Here is a 20,629-nt window from a genome sequence, read left to right as displayed (position 1 = left end):
AAACTAAAAGCTGGTTCTTTGAAAGGATAAACAAAATAGATAAACCATTAGCCAGACTCATCAAGAAAAAAAGGGAGAAGACTCAAATCAATAAAATTAGAAATGAAAAAGGGGAAGTAACAACTGACACTGCAGAAATACAAAGGATCATGAGAGATTACTACAAGCAACTCTATGCCAATAAAATGGACAACCTGGAAGAAATGGACAAATTCTTAGAAATGCACAACCTGCCAAGCCAGAACCAGGAAGAAATAGAAAATATGAACAGACCAATCACAAGCACTGAAATTGAAACTCTGATTAAAAATCTTCCAACAAACAAAAGCCCAGGACCAGATGGCTTCACAGGTGAATTCTATCAAACATTTAGAGAAGAGCTAACACCTATCCTTCTCAAACTCTTCCAAAATATAGCAGAGGGAGGAACACTCCCAAACTCATTCTATGAGGCCACCATCACCCTGATACCAAAACTAGACAAAGATGTCAGAAAAAAAGAAAACTACAGACCAATATCACTGATGAACATAGATGCAAAAATCCTCAACAAAATACTAGCAAACAGAATCCAACAGCACATTAAAAGGATCACACACCATGATTAAGTGGGGTTTATCCCAGGAATGCAAGGATTCTTCAATATACGCAAATCAATCAATGTGATACACCATATTAACAAACTGAAGGAGAAAAACCATATGATCATCTCAATAGATGCAGAGAAAGCTTTCGACAAAGTTCAACACCTATTTATGATAAAAACCCTCCAGAAAGTAGGCATAGAGGGAACTTACCTCAACATAATAAAGGCCATATATGACAAAACCATAGCCAACATTATTCTCAATGGTGAAAAACTGAAACCATTTCCACTAAGATCAGGAACAAGACAAGGTTGCCCACTCTCACCACTATTATTCAACATAGTTTTGGAAGTTTTAGCCACAACCATCAGAGAAGAAAAAGAAATAAAAGGAATCCAAATCGAAAAAGAAGTAAAACTGTCACTGTGTGCAGATGACATGATACTATACATAGAGAAACCTAAAGATGCTACCAGAAAACTACTAGAGCTAATCAATGAATTTGATAAAGTAGCAGGATACAAAATTAATGCACAGAAATCTCTTGCATTCCTATACACTAATGATGAAAAATCTGAAATTGAAATTAAGAAAACACTCCCATTTACCATTGCAACAAAAAAAATAAAATACATAGGAATAAACCTACCTAGGGAGACAAAAGGCCTGTATGCAGAAAACTATAGGACACTGATGAAAGAACTTAAAGATGATACAAATCAATGGAGAGATACACCATGTTCTTGGATTGGAAGAATCAACATTGTGAAAATGACTCTACTACCCAAAGCAGTCTACAGATTCAATACAATCCCTATCAAACTACCAATGGCATTTTTCACAGAACTAGAACGAAAAATTTCACAATTTGTATGGAAACACAAAAGACCCTGAATAGCCAAAGCAATCTTGAGAAAGAAAAGCGGAGCTGGAGGAATCAGGCTCTCAGACTTCAGACTATACTACAAAGCTACAGTAATCAAGACAGTATGGTACTGGCACAAAAACAGAAATATAGATCAATGGAACAGGATAGAAAGTCCAGAGATAACCCCAAACACCTATGGTCACCTTATCTTTGATAAAGGAAGCAAGAATATACAATGGAGAAAAGACAGCCTCTTCAATAAGTGGTGCTGGGAAAACTGGATAGTTACATGTAAAAGAATGAAATTAGAACACTTCCTCACACCATACACAAAAATAAACTCAAAATGGATTAAAGACCTAAATGTAAGGCCAGACACTATCAAAACATAGGCAGAACACTCTATGACATAAATCACAGCAAGATCCTTTTTGACCCACCTCCTAGAGAAATGGAAATAAAAACAAAAATAAACAAATGGGACCTAATGAAACTTCAAAGCTTTTGCACAGAAAAGGAAACCATAAACAAGACGAAAAGACAACCCTCAGAGTGGGAGAAAATATTTGCAAATGAAGCAACTGACAAAGGATGAATCTCCAAAATTTACTAGCAGCTCATGGAGCTCAATATCAAAAAAACAAACAACCCAACCCAAAAATGGGCAGAAGACCTAAATAGACATTTCTCCAAAGAAGATATACAGATTGCCAACAAACACATGAAAGAATGCTCAACATCATTAATCATTAGAGAAATGCAAATCAAAACGACAATGCGGTATCATCTCACACCAGTCAGAATGGCCCATCAAAAAAACTACAAACATGGGTTTCCCTGGTGGCGCAGTGGTTGAGAGTCCGCCTGCCGATGCAGGGGACACGGGTTCCTTCCCCAGTCCGGGAAGATCCCACATGCCGCGGAGAGGCTGGGCCCGTGAGCCATGGCCGCTGAGCCTGCGCGTCTGGAGCCTGTGCTCCGCAACGGGAGAGGCCACAACAGTGAGAGGCCCGCATACTGCAAAAAAAAAAAAAAAAAATCTACAAACAATAAATGCTGTAGAGGGTGTGGAGAAAAGGGAACCCTCTTGCACTGTTGGTGGGAATGTAAATTGATACAGCCACTATGGAGAACAGTATGGAAGTTCCTTAAAAAACTAAAAATAGAACTACCATATGACCCAGCAATCCCACTACTGGGCATATACCCTGAGAAAACCATAATTCAAAAAGAGGGCTTCCCTGGTGGTGCAGGGCTTCCCTGGTGGCGCAGTGGTTGGGAGTCCACCTTCCGATGCAGGGGGCATGGGTTCGTGCCCCGGTCCGGGAAGATCCCACATGCTGTGGAGCGGCTGCGCCCGTGGGCCATGGCCGCTGAGCCTGTGCGTCCGGAGCCTGTTGCTCCGTGACGGGAGAGGCCACAGCAGTGAGAGGCCCGCGTACCGCAAAAAAAAAAAAAAAAAAAAAGAGTCATGTACCACAATGTTCACTGCAGCTCTATTTACAATAGCCAGGAGACGGAAGCAACCCAAGTGTCCATTGACAGATGAATGGATAAAGAAGGTGTGGCACATATATACAATGGAATATTACTCAGCCATAAAAAGAAACGAAATTGGGTTATTTGTAGTGAGGTGGATGGACCTAGAGTCTGTCATACAGAGTGAAGTAAGTCAGAAAGAGAAAAACAAATACCATATGCTAACACATATATATGGAATCTAAAAAAAAAAAAAAAAAAAGGTCATGAAGAACCTGGGGCAAGACGGGAATAACAATGCAGACCTACTAGAGAATAGACCTGAGGACACGGGGAGGGGGAAGGGTAAGCTGGGACAAAGTGAGAGAGTGGTAGTGTATATATAGACATATAAACACTACCAAATGTAAAATAGATAGCTAGTGGGAAGCAGTCACATAGCACAGGGAAATCAGCTCTGTGCTTTGTGACCAGCTAGAAGGGTGGGATAGGGAGGGTGGGAGGGAGGTAGTCGCAAGAGGGAAGAGATATTGGGACATATGTATATGTATAACTGATTCACTTTCTTATAAAGCAGAAACTAACACACAATTGTAAAGCAATCATACTCCAATAAAAACGTTAATAAAAAAAGTAGTCCCCACTCGCCGCAACTAGAGAAAGCCCATGCGCAGCAACAAAGACCCAACGCAGCCAAAAACTAAATAAATAAAATAAAAAAATAGAAAGAATTCAAATGTATACATGTATACGCATGTCCACAGCAGTACTCCTTACAATAGCCCAAAGAAGGAAACAGCCCAAATGTCTATCAACAGATGAATGGAGAAACAAACTGTATATATGCATACAATGGCATATTATCCAGACATAAAAAAATGAAGTGCTGACGCATGTAGATGAATCTCAAAAACATTATGCTAGTGAAAGAGCCAGACATAAAAGGTACGATTCCATTAATATGAAATATCCAGAAAAGTAAACCCAGAGGCAGGATACAGATTGTTGGTTGCCAGGGGCTGGGATATGGGGAAATGGGAAGAAACTGCTTAATGGGTGTGGGGTTTTCTTCTGGGGTGATGAAAATATTACAGAACTGCATGGGGTGCTGGTTGGACAACATTGTGACTATGCTAAACATCCCTGAATCGTTCATTTCAATCTTATGTTAAGTATATATCTCACCTCAATAAACAAATAATATCTGGTTAATTTTTAAAAATTTACTGGTGAGGTTGAACTTTTTTTCAGGTGATTAGCCATTTGCAAATGAAATGTTTATATCTTTTGACCATTTAGGTATGGGAGTCATGGTTTGTTTTTTTTTTAATGGTTTGGTATGTACATTTTACATTGTAAGAATATTAACTTTTTATCTGTTTTAGTTATACTATTTCCCCAGCCTATTGTTATTTAATTTTATCATTTTTTACAGTTTTTCATTTTGTGTAGTAAGCTGTTTTTACCTTTTTTTTAAAGGTATAATTGACATATTAATTTCAGTTGTACAATGTAATGATTTGATACTTGTATATATATTTCAAAATGATCACCACAGTAAGTCTAGTTAAAATCTGTCACTATATATAGTTACAAAAAATTTTTTTTTCTTGTGATGAGAACTTGTAAGTCCATTGGGTTTTGTTTGTTTGTTTGTTTGCTTTACGCGGGCCTCTCACTGTTGTGGCCTCTCCCGTTGCGGAGCACAGGCTCTGGACGCGCAGGCTCAGCAGCCATGGCTCATGGGCCTAGCTGCTGCGCGGCATGTGGGATCTTACCGGATCGGGGCACGAACCCGCATCCCCTGCATTGGCAGATGGACTCTTAACCACTGTGCCACCAGGGAAGCCCCAAGTCCATTCGTTTTAAGCTTTGAAATTTCTTCTTTGTAGAACGGGTAAGTATTAATCTGTTTTCTTTTTCTGTTTAAAAATTTCTCTTATAACAACTTAATGGTTTGACTTTTAAAAATAATATTATTAATCCAGCTAGAATTCATTTGGTGTCTCGTATAAAATGAAGATGAAAATTTTTCTCAAATAAGTAACTGTTTGAGGGCCATTAAAAAAGAACCACAACAAAACCAAAAAAAAATGCCTTTCTCCCATACTAACTTGCGGTGTCCTCTTTAGCATATATAGCGTACATACACTTGGCATTTAAAGATTTAAATATTTTCAACTTTGACAATTTGAATGACCCAGGAAGACCACAAATATAGTATTATAAATTGCAAAATAATTAAAAATTATACTACATGTAAAGTAGTATTGAGTTTTTCTGAGTACTAATTAAATTACAAAGCATGTGGGAACAAGCTACCTAGCCCCTACATTTCAATGAAACTTGATTATTTTTCACTCATCCTAAGGCATTTTCTGGGGGAAACTTACACGCTTTAATGAGAGCAAAGGGGTACTGGGGTCCCTCCTGGCTGCTTCCCACACTCACAAGAATATTTTGCCGGAATGTCAAAATATTTATTTAAGTTTATTGCCAGGAAGTGGAGCAGTTGTTTGACTTCTGTTGGCCTCGGGAGTTATAGAAAGGATTGCTCTATTTATTGTTTATAGAGAGAACCTACATACAATCATCTGTATCTTATCTAAAACCCTGTCTTCCCAGATTAAACCAACTTCTCTCCTTAGGATCTGAAATAACTGAAGGGCATGAGGTTCAATCTGCCTGATAGAGGAACTTTCCCATACTTCCTTCCAAAAAAATATTTGTGGAATGTTCAAAACTGAATTACTCACTGAAGTTAAAAGTTGGGAGATATATTCTTCATCTTTCCCTGAGTGGAAGCTTCCTTTCTGCTTTCCTGTAGTAATCTATTTGCACAATTTCTCTAGGGATTGTGGTTTTGCAAGGTTTGTTACCCTATTTTTAAAAAACAACAAATGCTGTATCAATCTCGCTCAATATTTTCGGTCTTTTTCTCCTCTTATTTCATTTTATTTTCTGCTTTTCTTTAGTTTCTACATTTAAACATAACTCATTATATTTGTTTTAAATATTCTCAGTTTGGTCTCTAAAGCAATCATTTTTAAGGTCTTACATATTTGCATTTTTATTAACCTACATATTATGTTACTGCTCTCTCTTTTTTTTTTTTTTTTTTGTATTGATGTTTAAGAATGTGGTGTGCAAAATCTAGTTCGGGGGAATTTACAGAGAATCTCTTTGTGCTTAAGTGTTTGATCAGTTTTTGTACAATATCCAAACATTTCCATTTCATTCACACTATAAATCTGTTAAACATAGCCATTTGGATTTTGTAAAAAGCAATTAAGTGACTAGGCTATTGGAATTTCTCTTTTTTTTTTTTTGCTTGCTTGCTATGTTTCCATGACCCAGTAGTGTGATGATACTGTTTACTGCAATGGAAACCAGAATTTGTGGGTTTGAGTCCTGAATTACGTAACCTGGGACAAGTCTGATCTGTTAGGGAGATTAGCTTCTCTAACTGCGAAATAAGGCTGGTGAGTTCTAAAATCTCCAAGAGACCTTCCACTGGGAATGATCTATATTTTCATTACTTTTGCTCTGTATTTCTCCTAGTTTTATTTTATGTATTTTACCATTTTGAAGCATGTAAATTAAATATTTATGTTTTAATTATTTATACTGATCACTTTCTAATAAGCATTTGTTTAATGCTTAAAAAAAAAGTGTTAATAATTACCTCATTCAATCATTCCAACAATTACATTAGTTAGGTATCTTTGGTCCCATATCATGGATTGGGAAGCTGAGGCTCGGAGAAGTGGCTTGCCCAAGATCCCGTAGCTGGTAACTGGCACCTACCAAACTTGAAACCATGGCTCTGGTTCGAAAACCAGTGCTCTTTGTATTGCCCTGTGTCACCTCCCTTGGATGTTTGTGGCGGAGAGTCAGACACTGCCCTCTGCACGGCTGCCTTTGGAGAAGCTGCTCAAGGGCCCCTCTACCCAAAACCATGTGGCCCCTCTGCTCCCACCTGCAAAGCTTCCCGGTCAGCCTGAGCAGCTGCAAGTCCAGAAGCAGCTGAACTGTCAGGAAGTCAGATAACTACCACCCTCCAACTCAAGGTCAAGCACCTGCAGAGGGGTCTCTTTCTAGATATATTAGTGTTCTTTACATAAACTTAGGGGCATAAAACAACAAAAATATATTCTCTTACAGTTCTGTAGGTCAGGTATCCAACATAGGTCTCCCTGGGCTAAAAAATCAAGGGGTTGGCCTCCTTTCCGGAGGCTCTAGGGGAGAAGCCTTTTCCAGCTTCTAGAAACTACGCACATTCCTTGTTCCCTTTCATCCATCTTCAAAGCCAACTACAGTGGATGGAGTCATCACGCACATCTCTCTGACCCTCTGCCCACAGCCTGGAGGGTCTTCCAGTCTTAAGGGCTCATGTGATTAGAGTGAGCCCACCTGGATAATCCAGGCTCATTCCCCATCCCAAGGCCCTTAACTTTAATCACATAAGGTAACATATTAACAGGTTTGGGGGATTAGGACGCTTTCTTTGGGGAAGGGCATTATTCCGTCTACCGTATTTAGGCAACAAAATCATCTCATTCTGTGTGAATGTCAAGCAACAATGCAAGCTCTCAACAGTGTGTTAGATTTTGTTAACCTTTTGCTTTCAGGACTGCAGTTGAAATCTACACCCCATCTCTGCCATCTTGGCTAACCATCCAGGCCAATTCAGTAGAAGATACTCCATTCTTACCCCCAGATTGCCCTGTATTTATTCCCCCAAACTTCTTCTTCCACTGTGGACTACCCTTTTACCCTTTCCACAGTTCTCTTATTTAAAGTGAATTTCCCTACACGAATTTTTTTTTCCACAAAATTCTCCTACAGACCTTCCTGCCTTATGTAAGCCCGGACTCTCCCTAGAAGATGCTATTTCCCCAGCAACATTCCTGATAGAAAGTTCCTCCTTTTCCTCCCTGACTGCATGAATCCTTGGGTCCAGGGCAACATCGGCATTTCCCAGCTACTTATGGCTGCCTCTGAACCATAACATTTCTGCTCCCACGCAAAAAAACAAAGTCCCCTTTCCTTTAGATTCAGGCCATCTGATTATAGATTCTCTTTCTCACCTTGTCTCCACTTTGCAAAACCCTCACCTTCTAATTCTCCCTGATGGAATTATGCCCCCAGTTGCTGTCATTTTCCTTCCTGCCCGAGGGCACAGCACACGGCTCATCACAGCTGTCTCAGCTACTGCAATTTATTTATTTACTTATTTGTTTATGCTGCTCCATGGCTTGTGGGATCTTAGTTCCCCGACCAGGGATCAAACCCGTGCCCCTTGCAGTGGAAGCGTGGAGTCTTAACCACTGGACCGCCAGGGAAGTCTCAGCTGCTGCAATTTAAGGGCAACCTCAGTCATCACGTGGGCAGCAGCACCCACACAGCTGAGTAGACACGTAGCCATGAATATTACAAAAAAAAAAAAATCCATCAGAGGAAGGATGACAGAGAGGAATAGGGGCTTGCTGTTTTTTTTTTTTTTTTTTTTTTTTTTTTGCGGTACGCGGGCCTCTCACTGTTGTGGCCTCTCCCGTTGCGGAGCACAGGCTCTGGACACGCAGGCTCAGCAGCCGTGGCTCACGGGCCCAGCCGCTCCGTGGCATGTGGGATCTTCCCGGACCGGGGCACGAACCCACGTCCCCTGCGTCGGCAGGCGGACCCTCAACCACTGTGCCACCAGGGAAGCCCGGGGCTTGCTGTTTTGTACAGGGTGATTTCTCAAGGCCTCTCTGATAAGCCGACATGTGTTTACAGAGAACTGAACGAAGTGAAGTAACAGGTCAAGCAGGTGTCAGGAAGAACAACATTCCAGCGGGGGAGAATCACATGCAAAGCCTCTGAGATAGAAGTATAGTCGGTATGTTTGAGGAGCAGCAAGAAGGTCAATGCCGCTGGGGTAGAGCGAAGGGGAGGTGAATAAGTGATGAGGTCAGAGCAATAGCGGGGAACGAATCTGAAGCCTCTACAAGAGATAGAGTGACGTCATGAGAATGCGAATATCAGCTCCTCGGGAAGCTAACACAACTCTAAACCTGCAAGTACACGTTAGCATCGTATGAAAACCGATTACCCGTGTTCAATGGGTACACTTTATTTTATGTAAATTGTATCTCAATAGAGTTGATAAAAATTTTTAAAAAGGAATAAATGTTCATGGACAGCACATAGGAGGTGCTAGATAAATCCTTGATTGGAGGAGTGCATACATGAATAATTAATGATGGGTCACCAGCTCTTGCCTGACCTGCCCACATCCCAGGATCGCACAGTTTCTAATCCGGGTGCAAAGCCTAGCCTAGGCAGCCTACATCACAGGGCAGGGGGTGGGGGGCAGCAAATACAGACTGATAGATATAGCAAGCACTGACAAAATTACTATTTATGTCAAGTCAAATTAGATGAATAAGAATACAGTGTATTTGACCAACAAAATTAGATCTATATAAAACCTACAGCCAAAAAGAGAAAATTTATTCTTTTCAAATACACATAGATGTTTTGAAACTCTGACCCAGCTTTAAGACACAAAGGAGATCGCAACAAAACAACAGAACAGAAATTCTAACCATGATACACTTAAGCTAGTAATCAGCAATTAAAAGACAATTTAGAAAAATCCCTTATGTTTGGGGACTTCCTGGTAGTCCAGTGGCTAAGACTCTGCGCTCCCAATGCAGGGGGCCCGGGTTTGACCCCTGGTCAGGGAACTAGATCCCACATGCTGCAACTAAAAGAGATCCCACATGCCGCAACTAAAAACCCCACATGCACAACGAAGATCCTGCGTGCTGCAACTAAGACCCGATGCAGCCAAATAAACAAATAAATAAAATCCATTATGTTTGGAAACTTTAAAATACACTTAAAAAAATACCTGGATTACAGAGGAAACCAAAAATGATACCAGTGCCTGGATAGTTTATAGGCCAATTTTATGTAATTTTCCAAATATCTACATAATCTGTCTTATGTAGATATTCAGAAAAAGGAAAAAGAGGAAAAACCATACAGTTCATTCTATGAGTCTAATAAAGCAAAGTATCAATGTAAGAAAACAGTACCAAAAAAAAAAAAGAAAATTCTAAGCCTCTCTTAATTTTGAACATAGATGCTGTGTGTGTGTGGGGAAGGGATGGAGAGGAAGTGAGATTATGTATAAAAGGAGTGGGTGTTGTAAGATATTAACATCTAATGAATCTAGATGAGGGTATAGAAGTGCTCTGTGAGTTTGAAAATTTCTAAACTAAAAAATTAATAAGACTTCTTCTCCTTAAAAAAACACAACTCTATGGCAGTGTTACGGGTTGAATTATGTCCTCCCCAAAAGACATATTCAAGTCTGAATCCCTAGTGTCTCAGAATGTGATTTTATTTAGAAATAGGGTGTTGCAGATGTAATTAGTTAAGATGAGGTACTACTAGAGTAGGGTGGGTGCTTAATCCATTATGACTGGTGTCCTTAGTCACACAGGGAGAAGGCCATGTGGCCAAGGGGACAGGGACTGGAGGGATGCTGCTGCAAGCCAGCAATTGACGGCCACCACCGAAAGCTGGGAGAAACAAGGAAGGACCCTCCCCTACAGCTTTCAGAGAGACCGCGGCCCTGCTGACACCTTGATTTTGGACTTCTGGCCTCAAGAATTGCGAGGCAGTAAATTTCTCTTATTTTAAACCAGCTGGTTTGTGGTACTTTGTTATGGCAGCCCCAGGAAACTAATATCGGTAAATACAATATTTAAGTGAAAATTTAGAATTGTTCCCATTAAAGTTAGGAATAAGGAAAGGATGACCTACTATCTCCACTTCAATTCAATGTTAGAAAGGAAGAGGGAAAATTGTCTATTTTCAGTTGACAGAAAATACAAGAGAGGGACTTCCCTGGTGGTGCAGTGGTTAAGAATCCACCTGCCAATGCAGGGGACACGGGTTTGAGCCCTGGTCCAGGAAGATCCCACATGCCGAGGAGCAACTAAGCCCGTGTGCCACAACTACTGAGCCTGCATGCCACAACTACTGAAGCCCGCACACCTAGAGGCCGTGCTCTGGAACAAGAGAAGCCACCGCGATGAGAAACCTGTGCACCGCAATGAAGAATAGCCCCCGCTCGCTGCAGCTAGAGAAAGCCTGCGTGCAGCAACGAAGACCCATTGCAGCCAAATATTAAAAAAAAAATTTTTTTAAGCATCTCATTCCTATATACCAGTAATTAGAAAATGCAACAGGAAGATCCCAAATCACAATTTAAAAAACACAAGAAACCAAGATAAACAGGAATAAATCTTTGCACATGGTATCTATGGAGAAAATGACAAAACATTATTGAAAGAATGTTAAAAGTAGATCTGAATAAATGTCCATGAATGGGAAGACATCATTAAAAAGATATAAATTCTCTCCCATTTTAATCTATAAATTCCACGCAATTCCAGTGAAAATCTCAATAGATTTTTTGTGGAACTTAATGGGATGATCCTAAGTTAAGACGATTTTGCAGAATGACATGGAAATATTTGACCTACAAGTTATAAAAACGTCTTATCAAGCTATCCTAATCAAGAGAGGGTGTGATTAGCCTTAGAAATACACAAATACAATAATAAGAGAGAAGAGAGAAGCCAGAATTAAATGCAGGAATATACAGATGTAAGTGATAGAAGTAGCACTGTAATCTATGAAGAAAGACTGCACTATTTAATGAATGACATGGAGATAACTGGTTAGCCATAAAGGATAAATGACATTAGATTCTTACCTTACACCATTCCCAGAACAATCAATTCTAGGTAGATTAATAATATAATGTAAAAAAGCAAAATTTAAAAAAATGTAGAATATCGTCATGATCATGGAATAAGGAAGAATCTCTTAAACAAGACACAAAACTCATAAAGAAAAATATTGATAAATCTGATTTTTTTTTTGCCTGCATTGTGTCTTCGTTGCTGCACGAGGGCTTTCTCTAATTGCGGCGAGCGGGGGCTACTCTTCGTTGAGGTGTCCGGGCTTCTCATTGCAGTGCCTTCTCTTGTTGTGGAGCACGGGCTCTAGGCACGTGGGCTTCAGTAGTTGTGGCGCATGGGCTTAGTTGCTCCGTGGAATGTGGGATCTTCCTGGACCAGGGCTCGTACCTGTGTTCGCTGCATTGGCAGGCGGATTCTTAACCACTGTGCCACCAGGGAAGTCCTGATAGTTTTATTAAGTTAAAGCTAGTTGCTAGTATAATAAAACTCCAAAATTTGTAATGGCTCAAATGCAGTCAAAGTTTATTTCTACTCATTTAGTAGTCCAAGGCAGGTTCCTGATTGAGGGGAAGCTCTCCTCCATGGGGTCACTCAGGAACACAAGCTGATGGGATCTCTTCCATCTTCAACCCATGCCCTTCAAAGTCACTGCAGTCAGCTCCACCCTCGTCAGCCAGAAGGGGGAATAAAGTGTGGAGGCAGATAAACCAACTTCCTACAAGCCTTGGTCAGGAAATGTGGTTGAAATATAGTCACAAGGCCATTCCTACTGAAAGGAAGTCAGGAAAGCCCAGGGTAGCTCTGTGTCCTCCGAGAGGAAGTGGGTTTTTTGGTGAATTTCCGTTCAACCTAAGACACTATCCACAAAGATGGGAAGGTCAGCCACAGACTGGGGAGTGATATTCTCGGTGTATATAATACAGGATTCGTTATCATAAAGGCACCTCTGACGAATCAGTAACAAACGGACAACCCAATCAAACAATTGACAAAGGATAGGAACAGACCAAATTCACAGAAAAATCTATAAAAAAATCTACAAAAATATGAAAAAACACTCCACGCTGCTAGTAATCGAGGAAATGCCAAGAAAATAAAGGATACTGTTTTTTGACCAAATTTGGCAAACACTAGAATGATTGGTAACAAATAATCCAGTGTCGGCTAGGCTCAGGGAGAGGGCCCTCTTACACCCTGGGATGGAACTGTGAACTGGTACCGTCTTTTGAAGGACAATTTGGCAGCATCCATCAGAATTTAAGGTAAGAATTCCGGGCTTCCCTGGTGGCGCAGTGGTTGCGAGTCCGCCTGCCGATGCAGGGGACACGGATTCGTGCCCCGGTACGGGAAGATCCCACGTGCCGCGGAGCGGCTGGGCCCGTGAGCCATGGCCGCTGAGCCTGCGCGTCCGGAGCCTGTGCTCCGCAACGGGAGAGGCCGCAGCGGTGAGAGGCCCGCGTATCGCAAAAAAATAAAAAAATAAAATAAAAAAAATAAAGTAAGAATTCCCTTTTGCCCAGCAGTTCCACTTTTAGCAATTTATCCCAGAGGCGTAAGCATTCATTCCCACAAAGGTATATGTACAAGAATTGCCCGTACAACTTTTCTTTTGAGCAATAGTAAAAAGTAAAGATCACCAAATGACAAATGGCTAAACAAATTATGGCGATCCGTTATGGAATCCATATGGAATACCATACAATGCAGTAAAAAAAAAATTGAGGTAAGTCTCAAGTATCGTCATGGGAAAAGTTCCAAAACATTAAATTGAAATTAAAAGAGTAGGTCTCAGAACAAGAGAGATAGGACGATTCCATATATTTAAAAATCCTCACATCTATGTGTGCATGTGTGTATGTGTGCACATGTGTGTACATTCATACACACATATGTATATTAATGCATAAAACCAAAGTTCTGAAAAGATACATGCCATGCAGTTTTAGTGGTTTATGTTGCGTTTTGGACAATTAATACGTATTATCTGTGTAGTTAAATGAGAGAAGGTCTCAATCAGGCCAACATAGAAAAAAAGAATCAGATCTTGCTTTTATTTGGCCTTCTACTCAATAAGGAAATAGCCTTGCTAAAGAACAGAGACATTTCCTCAGACTGCCACATGGCCTGAGGAAAGACCCTTAAACATTACCCATCGCCTTTTGTCCTAGTGTAATATTCTGCAAACAACCCTCTGATCACTCGGGTTTCCAGGAAGCTTGAAAGTCAGAATGCTCAGATTCCCCTCGGGACTCAGTCCACTCCCCAGGAACTGCCCTTGGCAAGGATGTGGCTGCCTGGTCCAAAGTGATGCCCCCTCCCTGAGGGGCAGAGGGTGTCCTCCTCCCTGTCTGGTCCCCTTACCTGGGCCAGATGGGACCTCTCTGCACCGCTCCTGAGTGTGCTGCTCAGACCTCCCTTCAAGAGAACCTGCCACGGGGAGTGGGGTTGACAGCTTCCAAGGCTTTGGGATCTTCTGCAGTATACACACCAAGGCCTGCCCTCCCAGCGCTCCCAGCCAATCACTAAGCACACTGCGGGGGGGCAGGCGGGGGATGAACAAGAGCTGGGCCACTGGGGCACCCATGCAGGACTCCTCCAATGGGCGGTCTTTGCCCTGGGGCTCCCCACCAGCCCCTGGGAGCCTTTCTGGGAGCCACGCAGCAGACTGAAGGGCTTGCAACCTTCCTTTCTTTCCCTGCCTCTTTCCACAGGTGTCAGGCCAGAAGCTTCTGGTCCACGCTTTTCCCTCTCCCCTTTATCCTTCAAAGACGTTTCTCCGTAAACGCGCCTCCCATTTCGTCTTGGCCTCTGCTTGCCAGAGGCCCTGAACTGACACCCTCCTAGCTTCAGAGTTCCCCATGGTCGGCAGCTGCATCACAGCCCCACTCTCCCCATAAAGTCTTGCTTTCTGCTCCCCTTACGTGGTTCCCAAGAGCGCCCCAGTGGGTTCCCTGCATGTATTTAAAACTCCATCCCAGAGTTTGTACCTGGGGGAACTCATCCTGTGACAGGAGGCTGACATTATGTCCCCTGCAAAAGAATATCCTCTATTTGAAATAACGAATTAACGTTTTGAAGCAGAATCTTTTCAGAGTCAAAAGAAGATTAAAGACTCATATGGCTGAAATATATGGAGACATGGAGGGTCTCCACGAGGATGATTTCCATACAGACAGGAAGATCTCTGTGATGCAGACACAGGGTCATGTTCCCAACGACATGTTCATACCTGAAGCACGTGATGCTCCAATCAGCCTTGCTCGAATCAGTCCCTCTCTCTTTTTGTTTCTTATTAATTTAATCTTTTCCCGAAAAATTTCCAGGTGATAGTCTAGTTTCTCTTTCAAATCATCTGGAAAAAAAGTCAACACTTGTAAACTATAAGTACAGAAATTAAACCAATTTCCCACAATTTTGATTGATTCCTAAAAACTATGCTATTCCACAGATGTTCTAACCTTAAAAGAAAATTTTATCAGACGAACATGCATAAAATGTGAACAAAACGTGAACAAAAAGGGATTCAGCATTGAAATCAACTGCAGACATCCTTCTGTGTTTCTAGTGAAATACCTCTATTTTAATAAATCACTATTAAAATTTTAATAGAAAAAGCATGAGTTATGACTCTTTGGGGCAATTTGACTTTATTATTAACAATCGTGCTCTTAACTCTGTAATAATTCCCAGGCAGGTTATCACACCACTCGAGTCTCAGTTTCCTCATCTGTGAGAAGGCAGACGTACCATATTCCTTGCAGGTCTGCAGTGAGAGGAAGAAATCCACGACTGAGCACACAGCCTGGTACCTAACGGTCACTCAATACTTGGAGGTTAATATGAAGTCTCTGGTGAGACGGATACAGATGCCTCAGAGGTTTAAACTCCTAAGTCCTAGGAATCTGGATCAGGAGGCTGGGGCGCAACAGAAGCAGGTTCACTGTAGTCTCGTCAGAAGGAGGGATCTCTTTCCTTGTCTTTAAGAAGAGTGCCAGGGCCCTGCTCAGAGGCAGACTGCAGGCCGCACAGCTTTGCTTGCAGGGTAGGGGCAGTGTTTCAGCTCAGATGTCTGCAAACCCCTCCCAACACCCGGGACCCAGAGGAACTCTGTGCGGCAGACCTAGGAGTAAATAAGGCCGTTCTGGCAGTGGTCATTGCTGACATGAAGTGGAGGGTTTGGGTCCTTCAGAAGATGGTCATGTTGGCTTGTAGTCGAGAGGTACCAGGACTATGAGAAAGGTGGACAGCAGCAGGTCAGCTCTGGACATGCCTCTCGTGTAACTCAATGGGGGCAGGTGTCTGGACCCCTGACCCCTGCTATCCCAAGCTGAGGAACTCCATCAGCAGTACCAACTGCTATGAGCTAGAAAAGACTAGCTACAGTTGAAGAAAGTTCTCCTAAGGCCCACATGTAATCGTTGTGGATTAAAGCAGGGGTACATCAATCCTGAGCTTCATCAGGACACAGAACACCCATTTCCTGTTTGAGGTTCTGTGTGGGTCCAAGACTAAGCTCCTTGGTGGGGTGGGTGAAATGACCACCAACCAGGTGACCGTGGATCCAGGAGGAGAAGCAGAGTGTCCGGTCCAGCAGTCCAACCATCCCTCAGCCATCAGCAGTGAGTCCTCTGATGCCTAAAGAACATCTGAGGAACCAGGTATGTCTCTGAACTCCTGGCATAGATCTGAAAGGCTGTGGGAGGTTCCCTGGTCATCCTGGAATTGCATCTCCATGGCAGGATCCTTGTCCTTCTGGGTGAGAAGTTAGAACTCCACAGTCCAGCAAAGATCCCACCCGGCTCCCTGCTCATGGCTTTACTGGGGCCTTCCTGCCCCACACGTGGCCAGATGTGTTGCTCAGGGTACCGGTCAGATAAGGAAGCTGGCCGTCCCTCCACATCCCCTCCTAGGCACAAGACCAGAAATAAACAGTACTGGACCCCCCTGATCTGCGTGGCTCTCACACAAATAATGTCATACGTGACAGTGCCTGGCCAATGAGTGGAACTCCTAAATGTAGCTGACATTAGCTTGAGTTCCCTTTCACTTTTGAGTTGACGCATCTACAGTTATTTCTCCGAGGTGAACCTCCCGGGACACCTTCTTTCCTTCCTCTGCCTGTTCCTCTTCCTCCTGTTTCTCCTCCTCTTTTTCTGTCCCGGCCCATAGTGGGTAAGATTCACGGTGGATTAGGTAAACTGTTAGGTAGAAAACTTATCCAATACAGATACATTGCTTCCATGAGAAATGCACCTCACAGGGAACCTACAGACTTCAAAGAGCTTATCCTTAATCCGGGCCCTCTTGGCTTGCCTGAGGTTTGTAACTAAGTTGTAAAATAGACAGCTAATCTCAGATGCTAAATGGAGTTAATCAGATTTTCTTCTAGTGTCACAGTTCCTTAAAACCAGTGAACATGGAGGAATAAGCCATTAAGTGTAGTTGGCGTGATTAGAATTCTTTCATGTAAAGTACCTGGATTGTGTCATTTCCCTGCATTAAGCCTTGGAATCGTTCCCCATTTTCTCCAAATAAAATTCAAACAATGCCTTCAAGAGGGGCTGCCTTTTTACGTTTCTGGTTTCAGGCCTACCCCCTCCCTCCTAACACTATACTCATACATAATCTACAACAAATACACAACTATTCCAAACTCACTATGTTTTCTCTTGCCTCTGGGCCTTTATAATGCCATTTCCTCTGCCTAAAATACTTTTTCCTTCCTCTCCATCGATATAAGCCCAACTCAGCCTTCAGACCTCAGTTCAGAGAGCACTTTTTTAAAAAAAATTACTTTATTGAAGTACAGTTGATTTACAATGTTGTGTTAACTTCTACTGTACAGCAAAGTGATTCAGTTATACGTATACATATTCTTTTCCATTAGGATTTATCACAGGATATTGAACATAGTTTTCTGTGCTATACAGTAGGACCTTGTTGTTTAGCTATCCTATATGTAATAGTTTGCTAGATATCACTTCTTGAACGTCATGCGTGACCTTTAAAGACCAGCTTGCCCCTACATTTGTCTCATGGAAGCACTAACCATTCCATTAGCCCAACTCCATAAGGACCGGGACCGGCTCTCACATCGCCATGAGTGCACCAAAATGCCTGCCTCAGAACCCACCGGAAAATGTTCTTTGTATAAAATAACTCAAGTGCCACAGAGATAGCGCTGCCTTCAAAGTAGGTTGATAGATGATTAGCGTCCTGTCTTACCAAATTCACTCATGTCATCTACCAAAATAATTTCTTCAAGGATATGCTGTGGAGTGAGAGTCATGACACTGGACACTGTCCGAAACAAGGCATTAAATTCTTCATTGTGGAAACAAATGACAACGCTGGCAGTAGGTAGGTTGGATGGGTACCGTTTTTTATGACACCTGCAGGCATAAGCAAGAGGAAGAAAACGATTCATCTAAAAGCCTTAGATGTTTTGAGGACTCATTCAAACACCTTTCTTTATTCATATTTTTTCCTCTTTATTCCTTTAATCAATGATTATGATAGTAAGGTGACAGTACATTTAAAATACAAAAATTAAGATACAAAAATTTCTTTAAACTTTTTATGTTGTTCTAATATTTTCTAAATCATTCCTCCCTTCTTAATGCCAGTAATAATTGCTTTTTCCTGAGACTCTGCCTTGATAATATTAGTTCTGTTTTGAACATAGTATAAACACAAATTATTCCTATATTTTGGTTTCTATCATAAAAACGAATTAATAAGCTTATACGCACTGAAAGGTTCAAATTAACTTTACTGTTCTATCTTCAAAGAAAACCTATGTGCTGTTCTTACATTTGTGTAGTCTATTGCAACAAAGAAATGTAACGGATATGGTATAATTAGATTTCTTCCAAGGCTTTGACAAAAAAGAATAGACCCTGAATTCTAGTAATATTAGTTTTTAGCTGTTAAGTATTGTTTGGATTGCTATATTATTTGGTTGTGTTTTGAAATATTTTGGTTGTAAATGACAAACCCACTGGAACTAGCTTAAGCGTAAGAAAGAGATTCACTGTAAAAGGACCCAAATGTCCCACAGGACCTAGCCAACAGGCAGGAACCTGGAGCCTCCAAGAGCAATTCTAACCGGAGGCTTGAAAGCCACCTGGACATGCTCCATTTCTGTTCTTGTCTTTACATCTGGGAATAATTATAATGATAACAATAACCACATCAACCTACCTCATAGGTTGTGAAGTTTCAATGAATTAATATATGTAAAATGCTCAGGTCAGTGCCTTGCAGTCAGTATTCTACAAGGCTCATTACATGACTCTTATTCTCTCTCTGCAACCTGGCTTGTTTTCCCTCCTTTACTCCACAGAGTGGGAAATGCGGCTGACATCAGCGTGTCCTATAGTCCAGCATCCAAGGAGAAACTGCTAAGACTTCCCCCTTCCCCAAAATTCACAGGACAGGATTCACTGGCTCAGTTTGGCTTAGGTGCCCATCATGGCCAGATAGTGGGGTCAAAATAGAAAGTCACTCCACGCACTGCCGCCGTGTGAAAAGGGGGCAGTGGGTAGGAAACCCCAGGGAAGGACGTGCTGGGCAGGCAGCCCCGCAGGGACCCTGGACAGACTTTCAGGATATTTATGGATTGATGTCACCTTGGAAGAAGAAGACCTTGTGCTGGTTAACATTTTTATCCAGGAGTAGATGAAGATATAGAAGGCATGCTTACCGGGTGGAAATGGACTCGTGCTTCAAGGAATGAGAATATGAGATGACAGAACCAAGAAAAGACCGGAGAGGATGGGAAAAGGGGGCAAGTGCTGTGGGCTGCACGTGACCTAAAACGTCAGGTGGGAAAATGTCGCCTCACAGAAACAGATAGGATTATAAGGCTTGCATTCCAGTAGGATCACTGTGTGACCAAAGAGCAAGTAGATGAGACACAGAGACAGAGAGGATGCCCCCAAACAGAGAGAGACGGTGGTCCAGGGTGAACTCAGGCTACTCAGATCAGTCTCTAGGATTACATTCAGTCCTGGGTATGTCATTTTCAGAAAACTATAAACTGAGTCTCTTCGGAGGAATGGGACAATGATATTGAAGGAGGCTGACACCACGTCACACGTGGTTACACCCCTAAGAGAAGCCTCATGTGTATGGGTTTCTCTAAAATTAATTGATAGGGGCTTCCCTGGTGGCACAGTGGTTGAGAATCTGCCTGCCAATGCAGGGGACATGGGCTCAAGCCCTGGTCCGGGAAGATCCCACATGCCGCAGAGCAACTAAGCCCGCATGCCACAACTACTGAGCCTGTGCTCTAGAGACCGTGAGCCACAACTACTGAGCCTGTGGGCCACAACTACTGAAGCCCGCGCACCTAGAGTCCGTGCTCCACAACAAAAGAAGCCACAGCAATGAGAAGCCTGCGCACCGCAACGAAGAGTAGCCCCTGCTCACCGCAACTAGAGAAAGCCCACGTGCAGCAACGAAGACCCAATGAAGCCAAAAATAAAAAAAATTAAATCCTAAAAGAATAATTCACAATTCATTCTACAAGGCCAACATTACTCTATAACAAAACCAGACAAGGACAGTCAGGACAAATACAAATTCATAGCCCTCACGAACACTGATATAAAATTCCAAACAAAATTTCAGCAAATCAAATTCAATAATATATAAAAAGGATAATGCATCATGACCAAGTGGGGAATAGCCCATAAATATAACCTCTGTTTAACATTAGAAAATCAACATAATTTACCATCTTCACAAACTAAAGATACACACATCTCAATACACAGAAAAGGATGTGACACAATTCAACAGCCGCCTGGTGAAACAATTCTCAGCAAACTAGGAATAGAAGGGAACTTCCTAAACCTGAAAAAGAACATCTATGAAAAGCCTAAAGATAACATCATACTCACTGATGAAAAGCTGAGTGTTAAGAG

The 20,629-nt window shown here is 42.0% G+C and overlaps 1 protein-coding gene across 1 annotated transcript in view; it reads right to left on the bottom strand.

Moving 5' to 3' along the window:
* GALNTL5 (polypeptide N-acetylgalactosaminyltransferase like 5) overlaps nucleotides 1-20,629 on the bottom strand; it is a gene marked incomplete at both ends in the record, with an annotated part of 67,342 nt that overhangs the window by 34,883 nt on the left and 11,830 nt on the right. The window contains 2 exons of the mRNA XM_082846223.1: nucleotides 14,929-15,051; nucleotides 17,925-18,091. Of these exons, the coding sequence (XP_082702349.1) occupies nucleotides 14,929-15,051; nucleotides 17,925-18,091 (290 nt within the window). The remainder of the gene's footprint in view (nucleotides 1-14,928; nucleotides 15,052-17,924; nucleotides 18,092-20,629) is intronic.

The sequence above is a fragment of the Leucopleurus acutus genome (assembly GCF_964270905.1).
Source record: "Leucopleurus acutus genome assembly, chromosome: 9".
Lineage (NCBI taxonomy): Eukaryota > Metazoa > Chordata > Mammalia > Artiodactyla > Delphinidae > Leucopleurus > Leucopleurus acutus.
The sequence above is the reverse complement of the archived record's forward strand: the minus strand, read 5'-3'. Positions and strand labels throughout refer to the sequence as shown.